This window comes from Salmo trutta, chromosome 3 (genome assembly GCF_901001165.1).
Source record: "Salmo trutta chromosome 3, fSalTru1.1, whole genome shotgun sequence".
NCBI classification, from domain to species: domain Eukaryota; kingdom Metazoa; phylum Chordata; class Actinopteri; order Salmoniformes; family Salmonidae; genus Salmo; species Salmo trutta.
The window spans coordinates 73,993,531-74,008,440 of NC_042959.1; the positions used below are offsets into that span (position 1 = coordinate 73,993,531).

General features: G+C 43.0%; 1 protein-coding gene and 1 pseudogene across 1 annotated transcript; both read left to right on the forward strand.

Moving 5' to 3' along the window:
• Window positions 1-6: 6 nt before the first annotated feature.
• LOC115188946 (40S ribosomal protein S9) lies at window positions 7-2,520 on the forward strand. The gene is made up of 5 exons (XM_029747778.1): window positions 7-29; window positions 682-793; window positions 889-1,011; window positions 1,354-1,540; window positions 2,284-2,520. The coding sequence occupies exons 2-5, from the start codon at window positions 697-699 to the stop codon at window positions 2,459-2,461; spliced, it is 585 nt and encodes a 194-aa protein (XP_029603638.1). The 5' UTR covers window positions 7-29; window positions 682-696; the 3' UTR covers window positions 2,462-2,520.
• Window positions 2,521-7,905: 5,385 nt separating this feature from the next.
• On the forward strand, window positions 7,906-12,525 carry LOC115188956 (lysophospholipid acyltransferase 7-like; annotated as a pseudogene).
• Window positions 12,526-14,910: the final 2,385 nt, after the last annotated feature.

Sequence of the window (14,910 nt, forward strand, 5' to 3'; positions counted from 1 at the left end):
TCTTTATCGCGCTGGCCTGTGGAACACAGGTAATAACGTACTATGCGCTTCAGTTTGTCTTTTTTTTCCTCCATAGAAGTAGGGTCGCAATGTTGAGAAGTAATGTATTTATACGTTTAGTTGTGCATTTCGGTTACACCGACCAACATCTTTTGTATATTTTTGGCATAACTTATGCTTTATTCGGTCATGTCAGTCGTACACGCACTGTACAACGTTGTTAGCACGCTAACGTTAGCTAGCTAGCTAGCAAGAGTGACATAACGCCGGTGAGGCCTGACATTACTGTGCTGTAGTTCTCTTCATCTTAAAAGCTTTACACTTTATCAAACTACATTTACAATTTGAAATTGTATAGGTCAGGGAAACAAATTCCTTAATATAAATGTTCTATTTGTGAGTCATTTGACGCTAGTTAAATGGCTAACAAGTTCCCACTTGGTTTCGCCAGCCAAGTTACGGAGTACCACTATCGGAGCCTCGGTGAACTGACCTTAATCAATACAATTAAATCTACTTATATTTTGCTAATAGCGTAACTGCCTTACTAAACGTGTTAAGTATTAATGTGTGTATGACTTAAAATGGTCTGCAGAATAATTAACATGGGTTGAAATTCAGTATAATCACTTGTGTAATCGCAATGTTGGAACTGAACAGACATCAATTCTTATTCCTCAGGCACTTTGATCCACTATGCCCGTTGCCAGGAGTTGGGTTTGTCGCAAAACATACGTCACCCCCCGCCGCCCCTTCGAGAAGTCTCGTCTCGACCAGGAGCTTAAACTTATCGGTATGTGTGCAAATAGCAACTTTTGATTTATATTGAATCTGCTGGGCTTTAAATACCATGTCATTTTTTTCAGTAAATTAACTTTAATCTCTCAGGGGAGTATGGTCTGAGGAACAAGCGTGAGGTGTGGAGGGTGAAGTTCACCCTGGCCAAGATCCGCAAGGCCGCCAGAGAGCTGCTCACTCTGGATGAGAAGGACCCCAAGCGTCTTTTTGAAGGTACACCACAGCTAGATTGTACTCTAAGCTATATTTTGACTGTTTGTAGAAGTCCTTTGAGCTGTTAGCTAGTGAGATCGGCCAATGATTTAAATATTCGATATTCAGATTGTCTGTGGTGTCAAGAATTCCTCGTGAATGAGGCCGTCAGTCAGATTTCCAGATGCCTTAAATCGGGGGTATTCAGACTTTACCCATAGAGGTCCAGATTACTGCTGGTTCTGTTCTACCTGAATTAATTGCACCCACCTGGGGTTCCAGGTCTCAATCAGTCCCTGATTAGGGCCAGATTAGTGGGCCCTTCTTTGATCAGTGACTTAATTGCTGCATCCTGTCTCCTAGGTAACGCCCTGCTCAGGCGTCTGGTGAGGATCGGTGTGCTGGACGAGGGCAAGATGAAGCTCGATTACATCCTGGGCCTGAAGGTGGAGGACTTCCTGGAGAGGAGGCTCCAGACGCAGGTTTTCAAATTGGGCCTTGCTAAGAGCATCCACCATGCCCGCGTTCTCATCCGCCAGAGGCACATCCGGTAAGCTGTTGGCGATGGTCACTAGATGGCCATGCTAGAAAGGACAAGTCAGTAGGTCATTACACTGATCTCTTATTTTAAATAGGCTCTATGATGAATTTGTGGTTGTTTAACCATTTTTAACATGTACATTTCTAAAATTCTCTCGCCTTCACTAACTGTTCAGGTAACTTATGAGTTTAAACTGCACAACTCACGAGTTACTTTCTCAATCCTTAGAGGGCCTCACAAACGATAGCTCATCCCTGAGTGTGGTTAAACATTTCAGCAAGGTCAATTCGGTAACAAACCGTATACCTTGTCTATGACTGCCCAGGGCCAAGCCTGCCCATCAAGAATAGGCAAACAGTTTCAGCAAGGTCAATGCAGTAAGACTGTATACCTTGTCTATAAGACTGCCCAGAGCCAAGCGAGAGGCAGACTGCTACTGTCTTATTTGCTGACAGGTAATGTATGGAGGATTGCACCTCAAGCAGATGTGGACCAATGGTCACAGCAAACTGTCAAGTGTATTTGGCTTGCAAGGCAATTGCATGGTCTTCAATTTAGTTTGGTAAGAGTACTTTACCTCATCAGGCAGGCCAATGATTACAATTAATATTCAGACTTCCTGTGGTGTCAAGAATTCCTCGTGAATGAGGCCTATCATTGATGGCAAACTATTCCCATGTAGATGGTTATTTGTCTATGCTGTTAAGTGGGCAGGAACAAACCACTCACTGAGTTCTCCTTTCTCCCTCCAGTGTGCGCAAGCAGGTGGTCAACATCCCCTCCTTCGTGGTGCGCCTGGACAGCCAGAAGCACATTGACTTCTCCCTGCGTTCACCATACGGTGGCGGACGCCCTGGCCGTGTCAAGAGAAAGAATGCCAAGAAGGGCCAGGGTGGTGCTGGAGGAGCTGATGAGGAAGAAGAGGATTAAAATGGAGGCTGACTGACACTTCCTGTTTTTCAATAATAAAAACATTTGACCACATTGAAGTGAGAATTTTTACTTGATATGTGGTGGAAACTACGCTAGTTAAGGCCTCTACACAATAATTGACTACATGTAATGGCTGCATTAGGGTTAGATGTGTGATTGCTGGACATTTATAATAATGTAATTCTGACTTTTGCTCAGAGTTGGCTATTGGGAGTGACTAATCAAATGTTTCACATGCTTTGTAAACTAACTGAATTGGTTTATGGGCTGTTCCCAACAGTGAAGAGAAATAAATGAAATAACTGACTAACCATAACTTGGCTAGAGACATGGTACCAGGTTGATGTGCGGTGGTATTAAGGAATTGAAGTAGATGGTAAGTGACTAGGCAATGGGATGAATGGTGACCAATCAAGAGGGCAATAAAGGGTGAATGCAGATCATCTATAGCTATTGGGGTGGCAGGGTAGCCTAGTGGTTAGTGTTGGACTAGTGGTGTTGCAAGTTCAAATCCCAGAGCTGACAAGGTACACTGTCGTTCTGCCCCTGAACAAAGCAGTTAACCTGCTGTTCCTAGACCGTCATTGAAAATAAGAATTTGTTCTTAACTGACTTACCTAGGTAAGTAAAGTTAAAAAAATTGGTTAACTAGGTGGCTTGTTGGTTCCAGACTTGGTGCATCAGTTTTCCCTTATCAGAACTGTCTGGAGTGTTAACAATTTTTAGGTCCTTCTGACACCGCCTGGGTTAGGTCCTGGATGGCAGGGAGCTCGGCCCAAGTTATGTACTGGGCCAAAAGCACTACTCTCTAGTCTAGTGACTTGTGGTTGGATGCTGATCAGTTGCCATACCAAGTGGTGATGCAGCTGTAGAACTTGAGGGCCCATGCCAAATCTTTTCAACCTGAAGAGGTGTTCTGCCCTTTTCAACTTGTGTGTGTGGACACCAAGGAACTTGAAGCACTCAACCTGCTCCCCAACAATGTGCATGGGGGCGTGCTCGGCCCTCCGTTTCCTGTAGTCCACAATCAGCTCCTTTATCTTGCTGAGGTTGCCCCAGCACCACACTGCCAGGTCTCTGACCTCCCTGTAGGCTGTCTCAAGAATAAGCAAATAGGACAGGGTAAGTGCTTTGTCTGCCATAACTCTACAATAGGATTGTGGATTCATGGGGAAGATATGTAGGTAAAATGCATGTTTTATCATGCAGCCTAGTTAGATTGACGACATTCACAAATGACACTTGAAATTTAGGCCAATCTGCGGTTAAAATGATAAAGCAGTCATCCCTCCACTCCTTTATGGGGCTGGAGAAATGTAAACACATTCATAGACGGCTATGGATGCAAGGAACAAATATCCATAATATGAAATGTTTAACATTGGTTACAATGGCATAAAACAAGCTTAGAGCCTTGGCGTGACCCAGGACAACACCCTGTCGTTCTCCGCTAACATCAAGGCGGTGACCCGATCCTGTAGGTTCATGCTCTACAACATTCGCAGAGTACGACCCTGCCTCACACAGGAAGCGACGCAGGTCCTTAATCCAGGCATTTGTCATCTCCCGTCTGGATTACTACAACTCGCTGTTGGCTGGGCTCCCTGCCTGTGCCATTAAACCCCTACAACTCATCCAGAACGCCGCAGCCCGTCTGGTGTTCAACCTTCCCAAATTCTCTCACGTCAACCCGCTCCTCCGCACACGCCATTGGCTTCTAGTTGAAAATCGCATCTGCTACAAGACCATGGTGCTTGCCTACGGAGCTGTGAGGGGAACGGCACCTCCGTACCTTCAGGCTCTGATCAGTCCCTACACCCAAAGAAGGGCACTGCGTTCATCCACCTCTGGCCTGCTCGCCTCCCTACCTCCGAGGAAGCACAGTTCCCGCTCAGCCCAGTCAAACTGTTCGCTGCTCTGGCACCCCAATGGTGGAACAAGCTCCCTCACGACGCCAGGACAGCGGAGTCAATCACCACCTTCGGAGACACCTGAAACCCCACCTCTTTAAGGAATACCTGGGATAGGATAAAGTAATCCTTCTAACCCTCCCCCCCAAAAAATATATAGATGTACTATTGTAAAGTGGTTGTTCCACTGGATATCATAAAGTGAATGCACCAATTTGTAAATCGCTCTGGATAAGAGCGTCTGCTAAATGATGTAAATGTTATGTTGGGTCCTGATGGGAAATATACACTGAACACAATGAATGGCACAACAATGGGCCTCATCGTGGTATCTCTGTGCATTCAAATAGCCATTTATAAAATACAATTGCGTTTGTTTTTCCGTAGCTTATGCCTGCCCATACCATAACCCCACCGCCATCATGGGGCACTGCTCACAACTTGACATCAGCAAACCGCTCGCCCACATGACGCCATACACGCTGTCTGCCATTTGCTCGGTACAGTTGAAACCGGGATTCATCCATGAAGGGCACACTTCTCCAGCATGCCAATGGCCATCGAAGGTGAACATTTGCACACTGAAGTCGGTTACGTAGAACTGCAGTCAGGTCAAGACCCTGGCGAGGATGACAAGCACGCAGATGATCTTCCCTGAGACGGTTTCTAACAGTTTGTGCAGAAAGTCTAAGGTTTGCAACAACAACAAAAAGTTTAATGAGCTGTCAGGGTGGCTGGTCTCAGACAATCCCGCAGGTGAGGTCCTGGGCTGGCTTGTGGTCTACATGTGGTCTGCGGTTGTGAGGCCTGTTGGACATACTGCCAAATTCTCTAAATCAACGTTGGAGGCGGCTTATGGTAGAGAAATGAACATTCAATTCTCCGGCAAAAGCTCAATTGGACATTTCTGCAGTCAGCATGCCAGTTGCACACTCCCTCAAAACTTGCGGTATCTGTGGCATTGTGTTGTGTGACAAAACTGCATATTTTAGAGTGGCCTTTTATTGTCCCCAGCACAAGGTTATGTTATGGACAAGTTGTTTAATTAGCTTCTTGATATGCCACAACTGTCAGATTGTCTTGGTAAAGGACAAATGCTCACTAACAGATGTAAACAAATGTGTGCACAAAATTTGATAGAAATAAGCATTTTGGAACATTTCAGGGATCTTTTATTTCAGCTCATGAAGCACGGGACCAACACTACATGTTGGGTACGACAGTTTAACAAAGCTTATGAGACATTAAGTAATATTCCTCAAGAATCAATGGGTTCGCTATATTAATGTAAAATTCCAAACCATTTCAAGCAGAATGATTGATCCTTTTTTTAAATGTACTGCCTTCATTTATGGACTGTGCTGTGTCCATGGGAGGGGTTTTGGTTGTGAATGGCACGTTGTTGCGGTAGTAGGATTTACCAAATCATCACTGTGCTTGAATATTTGTTCCAGGGATTGTTAACTATATTGAATGTCGGCCTGATTTTAAACGTGAGTATGTTTACTCTAGAAGTTTAGCTACATCCTTTGAACAGAGGTGTACAGTGTCTGTTGATACAGTTGAAGTCAGAAGTTTACGTACACCTTAGCACATTTCACATACATTTCAACTCAGTTTTTCACAATTCCTGACATTTAATCCTAGTAAAAATTCCCTGTCTTAGGTCAGTTAGGATCACCACTTTATTTTAAGAATGTGAAATGTCAGAATAATAGGAGAGAGTGATTTATTTTAGCTTTTATTTCTTTCATCACATTCCCAGTGGGTCAGAAGTTTACAAACACTCAATTAGTATTTGTTAGCATTGACCTTAAATTGTTTAACTTGGGTCAAACGTTTCGGGTAGACTTCCACAAGCTTCCCACAGTAAGTTGGGTGAATTTTGGCCCATTCCTTTTGACAGAGCTGGTGTAACTGAGTCAGGTTTGTAGGCCTCCTTGCTCGCACACGATTTTTCAGTTCTGCCCACATATTTTCTATAGGATTGAGGTCAGGGCTTTGTGATGGCCACTCCAATACCTTGACTTTGTTGTCCTTAAGCCATTTTGCCACAACTTTGGAAGTATGCTTGGGGTCATTGTCCATTTGGAAGACCCATTTGTGACCAACCTTTAACTTCCTGACTGATGTCTTGATGTTGCGTCAATATATCCACATCATTTTCCTTCTTCATGATGCCATCTATTTTGTGAAGTGCACCAGTCCCTCCTGCAGCAAAGCACCCCCGCAACATGATGCTGCCAGCCCCGTGCTTCATGGTTGGGATGGTGTTCTTCGGCTTGCAAGCCTCCCCCTTTTTCCTCCAAACATAACAATGGTCATTATGGCCAAACAGTTCTATTTTTGTTTCATCAGACCAGAGGACATTTCTCCAAAAAGTACGATCTTTGTCCCCATGTGCAGTTGCTAATGGTAGTCTGTTTTTTTTATGGTGGTTTTGGAGCAGTGGCTTCTTCCTTGCTGAGTGGCCTTTCAGGTTATGTCGATATAGGACTTGTTCTACTGTCGATATAGATACTTTTGTACCTGTTTCCTCCAGCATCTTCACAAGGTCCTTAACTGTTGTTCTGGGAATGATTTGCACTTTTCGCACCAAAGTACGTTCATCTCTAGGAGACAGAACGCGTCTCCTTCCTCAGCAGTATGACGGATGCGTGGTCCCATGGTGTTTATACTTGCGTACTATTGTTTGTACAGATGAACGTGGTACCAGACTTGTGGAGGTCTACAAATCTTTTTCTGAGGTCTTAGCTGATTTCTTTTGATTTTCCCATGATGTCAAGCAAAGAGGCACTGAGTTTGAAGGTAGGCCTTGAAATACATCCACAGGTACACCACCAATTGACTCAAATGATGTCAATTAGCCTATCAGAAGCTTCGAAAGCCATGACATCATTTTCTGGAATTTTCCACGCTGTTTAAAAGGCACAGTCAACTTGGTGTATGTAAACTTCTGACCCACTGGAATTGTGATACAGTAAGTTATAAGTGAAATAATCTGTCTGTAAACAATTGTTGGAAAAATGACTTGTGCGATGCACAAAGTAGATGTCCTAACTGACTTGCCAAAACTATAGTTTGTTAACAAGAAATTTGTGGAATGGTTGAAAAACGAGTTTTAATGACACCAACCTAAGTGTATGTAAACTTCCGACTTCAACTGTATATCATTTGTATATTTTGAATAATGTCTCTTAGGGCTGGGAATTGCCAGGGACCTCACGATAAGATATTATCACGATACTTTGGCGCTGATACAATATGTATTGCGATTCGATACTGTAATTATTTTGCGATTCGATGTTCCAAACATACTGCTCACCATATGTCTGCTGCAAAGGGACAAGAGAGAGCCATTGAGAACACAAGTTGTGATCAGTCATGGAAGTAGGTGCTGAAAACAAATAGGCTCCGGATTTAAAAAGAAGATGGAGAACACGTTATGAAGAAAAAATACTGGAGTTTTGTTGCAGGTACAGCCAACTAGCGCCAAAAAATATTGCGATATTGTCAAAACGATACAACATATTGTCAAAAATAATATCTCGGTATGTAACTGCATGGATTTCTTCCCCCCCATCACTAATGTCTCACCGCCAGCTGCTCTTGATGATGATCCATGTTCCAAGCACTGTCACCAGCGAGTGGAGGGCATGGACCTGACAGGTTGCTATGGTGATCGAGAGGCCCAGGATCAACGCTGCCCCCTGCTTCACTGGAGGACCTAAAGCAACAATAATACCCACACACATTTCACTTACAATAAACCTTCAGAGCAGAGCAGATAGGCCTATTACGCATAGAACACTCAGGATCTTCTCTCTCTCACCCATTCCCCTGTTTACCTTCTTCAGGAGTGCCCCAGCTCTCTCTCTGGCCTGGACCTTCCTCTACCTCCTCTTCTTCAGACTGGTCACATGGTTTGGCCTGCCGCCGCCAACATCCTTCGCCAACGCCATCCAGCTACTCCTCACTCTGAAGGTACATCTACAAGAAGAGATGGAGGACATACACGATTACAGAAATGCAAGGGCATAATGCATCATGATGTTGTTTACAGTAACAACCCACTTGTTTTCATTCAGATGGTCAGTCTGGCCAATGAGGTGCAGAGTTTTCACCTGGAGAAGAAACAGGAAGTGAGCTCATTCTCCAAGTCTCCTGTGATTGGTGGACTGTCCCAAGAGCCTTCCCTCTATGATATGATAGCCTATAGCTACTGCTATGTGGGTATAATGACAGGTAAGGCTGTCTAGCCCCATTCCCTAGTTTTTATCATACAGGGCAACTGTCAACATATCCACAGTTCACCCATTTCTCTGGATCTCTTTTTGATATGGAGACAGGTGAATGGCTTCAGTGTGTATGTGTGGTGTAAATGTACCATGTATCTAGTATGATTTGCCACTAATTTGCTTTTGCACCCATTTTAACTGTTGTTGTTTCTCTGTCTTTCTATCTGCCACTAGTAAAATATTGTGTGAGTCTGCTTTTCTCTTCCACTACATGACCTTCCTGTAACTCTCCCTTTTTTTACTCACTCCTTCGTCCATCACCCATTAACACTACTCCTCCTTGCAATCTATCCTTTTTTTGTCCTCCAATGATCCCTCTCTCTCCTTATTGTCTTTTCTAACTTGTACTATTCACCTTGTCTATCCTACCACTTCTCCCTCAATGCTCTCTCTTCATCCCTTCATTTTATCCCTGCATCTCCCTAAAGGCCCGTTCTTCCGGTTCCAAACCTATGTGGACTGGCTGAGGCAGCCCAGCTCCCTGGACCTTCCTGGCTGGGTACCCTGCATGCTGAGGCTGAGGTTGGTGCCTGTCTACGGAGCTCTGTTCCTGACCGCCAACATGTACTTCCCCCTGGCATACGTCCGCACTGAAGAGTTCCTGGAACATCACTTTGTCTTCAGGTAGCAAAACAGCACTCTTGATTTTGTAAAAATGTTAAAAACAATTGCTTGTATCAAAAAAAGGTATACTACCATTCAAAAGTTGGGGTCACTTAGAAATATATTTGTTTTTTTTTAAAAATCACATTTTTTTGTCCATTAAAATAACATAAAATTGATCAGAAATACAGTGTAGAGCTTGTTAATGTTGTAAATGACTATTGTAGCTGGAAACAGGAGATTTCTTTTAATGGAATATCTACATAGGCGTACAGAGGCCCATTATCAGCAGCCATCACTCCTGTGTTCCAATGGCACGTTGTGTTAGTTAATCCAAGTTTATCATTTTAAAAGGCTAATTGATCATTAGAAAACCCTTTTGCATTTATGTTAGCACAGCTGAAAACTGTGGTACTGATTAAAGAAGCAATAAAACTGTCCTTCTTTAGAGTAGTTGAGTATCTGGAGGATCAGCATTTGTGGGTTTGATTACAGGCTCAAAATGGCCAGAAACAAAGACCTTTCTTCTGAAACTCGTCAGTCTATTCTTGTTCTGAGAAAAAAAGGCTATTCCATGCGAGAAATTACCAAGAAACTGAAGATCTCGTACAACGCTGTGTACTACTCCCTTCACAGAACAGCGCAAACTGTCTCTAACCAGAATAGAAAGAGGAGTGGGAGGCCCCGGTGTACAACTGAGCAAGAGGACAAGTACATTAGAGTGTCAAGTTTGAGAAACCGACGCCTCACAAGTCCTCAATTGGCAGCTTCATTAAATAGTACCCGCAAAACACCAGTCTCAACGTCAACAGTGAAGAGGCAGAGTTGCAAAGAAAAAGACATATCTCAGACTGGCCAATAAAAAGAAAAGATTAAGATGGGCAAAGGAACACAGGCACTGGACAGAGGTAGATTGGAAAAAAGTGTTATGGACAGACAAATCTAAGATTGAGGTGTTCGGATCACAAAGAAGAACATTGGTGAGACGCAGAAAAAATGAAGATGCTGGAGGAGTGCTTGATGCCATCTGTCAAGCATGGTGGAGGCAATGTGACAGTCTGGGGATGCCTTGGTGGTGGTGAAGTGGGAGATTTGTACAGGGTAAAAGGGATCTTACATTTACATTTTAGTCATTTAGCAGACGCTCTTATCCAGAGCGACTTACAGAATGCATACATTTCATACATTTTTTTCTCCGTACTGGTCCCCCGTGGGTATTGAACCCACAACCCTGGCGTTGCAAACACCATGCTCTACCAACTGAGCCACACGAGATCTTGAAGGAAGGCTATCACTCCATTTTGCAATGCCATGCCATACCCTGTGGACGGCGCTTAATTGGAGCCGATCTCCTCCTACAACAGGACAATGACCCAAAGCTCAGCTCCAAACTATGCAAGAACTATTTAGGGAAGCAGTCAGCTGGTATTCTGTCTATAATGGAGTGGTCAGCACAGTCACCGGATCTCAACCCTATTGAGCTGTTGTGGGAGCAGCTTAAACCGTATGGTACGAAAGAAGTGCCCATCAAACCAACTTGTGGGAGGTGCTTCAGGAAACATGGGGTGAAATCTCTTCAGATTACCTCAACAAATTGACAACTAGAATGCCAAAGGTCTGCAAGGCTTTAATTGCTGAAAATGGAGGATTCTTTGACAAAAGCCAAGTTTGAAGGACACAATTATAATTTCAATTTAAAATCATTATTTATAACCTTGTCAACGTCTTGACTATATTTCCTATTCATTTTGCAACTCATTTCATGTATGTTTTCATGGAATGTGACCCCAAACTTTTGAACGGTAGAGTAGATTTTTTTTTTTTATATTGAGTTGGCATAACAGAATTGTGAGTTCATTCACCGCTGTCTTTCGCTCTCCAGAGAGCTACAGGATTTAAACCATTAAACAATAGAGGCTAAATGGATGGATTTCCCAGATGACTGAAACAATTGGCACTCGTAGTTATACATTAATGAGGTCTCTCTCTATCCCCCCTCCAGGTTGTTCTACATGACGTTGGTGTTCTTTGTGTTCCGGATGCGGTTCTACGCTGCATGGTGTGGGGCAGAGGCTGGCTGCATCAGCGCAGGACTGGGTTGTTAACCAGAGGGGGCGCTCTCCAAGCCGGGAGGGGGTCCCACTGTCAACTATAGGCAAGTCTCACACAGGATATTCAGTCCAGTTGGGGAAAACAGTAAAGTACATTCATTCATAATTATTTAAGTGTTTAATCTTGGTTTTGATTCTTCGGTCTCTCCAGCCCTGACCCTGAAAGTCCGGTTGTGTACGACTTCAAAATCATCCAGAACATTGACCCATACAACACTGACTTCTGTGTGAAGGTCCGCCACGGGATGCGCTACTGGAACATGACTGTGCAGTGGTGGCTGCATCACTACATCTACCCCAACTCCCCCTTCAAGGCTTACGCACTCAAGTAAGGGCCCTATGTAGGTTCACTAGAGAAGGCATGTGTATTGTGTCTAAAATAAACTGTCTCATAGAAGTCTGTTAAACTACAAAACTACAGTCAACTTTCAATATATTTGTAACTGCCAGATAAGATGTCATTTGATGCATATGTTTCACAATTCTCTCTCTCTCTCTCTCTCTCTCTCTCTCTCAGGGCTGGATGGACCATGTTCATCAGTGCATACTGGCACAGGCTTCACGCTGGCTACTACCTGTCATTCCTCACCATTCCCCTGTGCATTGCGGCTGAGTCGGCCATGGAGGCGTCGGTCAGGGCCAAGCTGGGGCCCCAGGGTCAGAGTGCCTTCGACTGGGTCCACTGGTTCCTCAAGATGAGGGCCTATGACTACATGTGTATGGGTTTCGTCCTGCTGAAGGCCAGCGACACCGTCCACTACTGGACCTCCATCTACTTCATCATCCACATCATCGCCCTGGCCTGCATTCTGTTCGGGAGGCTGATGAAGGGAGGGAAGAGGGAGAGAAAGAAGAGTGAAAAGGAGGAGAAAATTGATGGGGAGAAGAAAGAGGTGAAGCAAGAGGACATGAGATAGAAGACAGAGTGAGAATGGATTGATGGGTGGGAGGATGTACTGTATGGGGAGGATTGGTTTACTAAAGAACTACAATTCACTGTCTGTCAATGATCTGTATGGGTCACTTTTGTCAGTTAGGTCCAGTGATGTCTCCCCTGGTAGAGAAGAGTTATGTTCGATCCCAAACTGGCCCCTAGACCCTACTAGGGTTTGATTTGCAGTTGGGAGGTAGAATAGATTAAGTTGTTGGATTTCCCTAACCAGGAGACATCATTGGACTATTAGCTGAATACAGTGAATCCTTATGAACATTGTTGTAACCCAGTAACAGTTGCCATGGTGATATTACATTACAAACCACGTGTACATACAGGTATAATTGGGTGAAAGAATGTTTGCTTAATGAATGTTATTTTTGATGTGTGAGTGGCAAAAAAGTTCAGGGGGATGTAGATTATTCAGCTACTTCACTTGTGTGTGTGTGTGATTATTTCAAATCACAGTCAATTTTCATACAAATATACTTCAATTAGTTAGAGGACACAAAATTGTGTGTTCTAAGGCTGTAGGTTCAAGATGCTGCCTTGAAACAGAGTAGAAAGTACTGTATAGCCACAGCGGCACATCCCTTGAATCCATTCATAGAGCAAGGACTCGATTTGAACTTGGATCTAAGTATGTTACCCAGTCTGTATTTTTGCCTAAATCTCTAATCCCATTGACATCAATGCATGATTTACTCAAAGTTAAATACAAGTCACAGGCATTTATCTCAAGTCATGACCAGATCAACAATGCATTTTCCCGGGGAAACAAGACTTTCTGCTTCTTTATATTTTCGAGTTTTCATTGATCAGGCCGTTCCTATGATCAGTTTTCTGCACTATTCTATAAGTTAACTTTGGATAACCATGAGTACATACTGAGGTATACTTGTCTAGTTTTAAAACGCATATAGAGGATCCAGTCATAATGAATGTGGCAGTTGTATACGTTCACTTTCCTCAACATTGTTATTAGGTTTTGTATTATGATAAGATGATCATTTCTCCCTTAGCTCCAAGTTGAAAGGAAAACACATTCTCTGTCATTATTAAGTGGAGCCATCCTCAGTGATATGTTCTCAGAGTAAAGACCAAGAAACTTGAAATAACTTTCATTGTGTCAAGAGGGGCTACTGGAACCAAAAAGACCAGCGCAAATTTCAGAATGGAATCTGTGGTTTAGAAAAATACATGATTTGCTTAAGGTATTTGCTATGACGATTTTAATCTGAATTTATTTTACTGCATTATTTAAAATGTCGTTTTGAGTGATCTTCTGAAATGTTCTCATCTTGACTTGGCCTGTAAATGAGCATTTTACTCATCTCTTCTTCTTTACAAAAATGGTCTGTCCTGCATTCCGTAGTCATTAGTAATCTCTTGTGGACAGATGCATGTAACATAAATAGAGCATCTGCTGCAATTACGCCAGAATTGAGTTCTGGGTGTCTGAGATTATTTGATTAGAGATGTAATTCTATACTGTATGGTGAATATGTATTTATTGTTTTTTATTGTTGTCTGTATCACTGGCTACATCTCAGATGACACCTGGCTGTTCCCCAGACAGTGCACTACTTTTGGTCAGACCTGGGCCAAAGGTAGTGCACTATATTAGGAAATAAGTTGCCTCAATCAGAACATTTTGGCAGTGACTGAGGACTGACTGACTGACTGCTAAGGTAAGGTTGTAGAAAGACCAAGCTACTACCTTACCAGTCAGTCCTCAGTCACTGCCAAAATGTTTGACTGCCATCTTATTACAAATGTAATTGTATTACTATATCATTTTAAATATATTGTGCTGACAGTAGAATAAAACAAGTTATTTGGAATTATATTTATTGTAATTTAATTTACTAGTTAGCAATGGAAGAATTGTATTATTATTGTTTACCACAATCTGATATAGCCAAACCCTCCCTCCTTTTTCTCGTGCCAAAACCCTAGCCCCGAAGAAACAACTCCGTGTTGTTTATCAGCCAACTCATTTCAGTACATGACCAGTATAGAAAACATTCCTTGATGGTTGCTTCTCCATCACGTGTAATATTTAGTTTTTCTTGTGTATTTTTGTTTGTTTCTGAATGGTTTCACCTTGATACTATGATGATTGTAACTCTCCCTGCCTTGTAACAGTTCAGTGTTACCAACGGAATACATGTCTCAGCTATTCAACACGTCTGAAGTCTTGTTCCTTATTGATGTTTTGTTCATGGATGTTGGCTGTAGTTTTATTAGTGCACATTTCTCTTGCAATTTCTGATCTGACATGGTTCATTCTATGGTTTTTACTTACTATAGGAGTTGTCAGACCTGAAAATGATCAACGTTCCCCTATCCCCTTGCACATACTCATACGCACAGCAACGAACACACAAATCCCACTGTTCACAGGCTTGCCTCTATGGTTACCTAACATGTCACATCAGTGTACAGACAGGTTTATGAACTGAAGCACAGACAGTAAACACTCCTACATGATTAAGTTATGGGTCTAACCTGTAACCAGTCATCAAATGTCTTGTAACACCCCAGCTTGTTGATACTGCATTAGTTACTTACGTCCATGTTCTGTTGG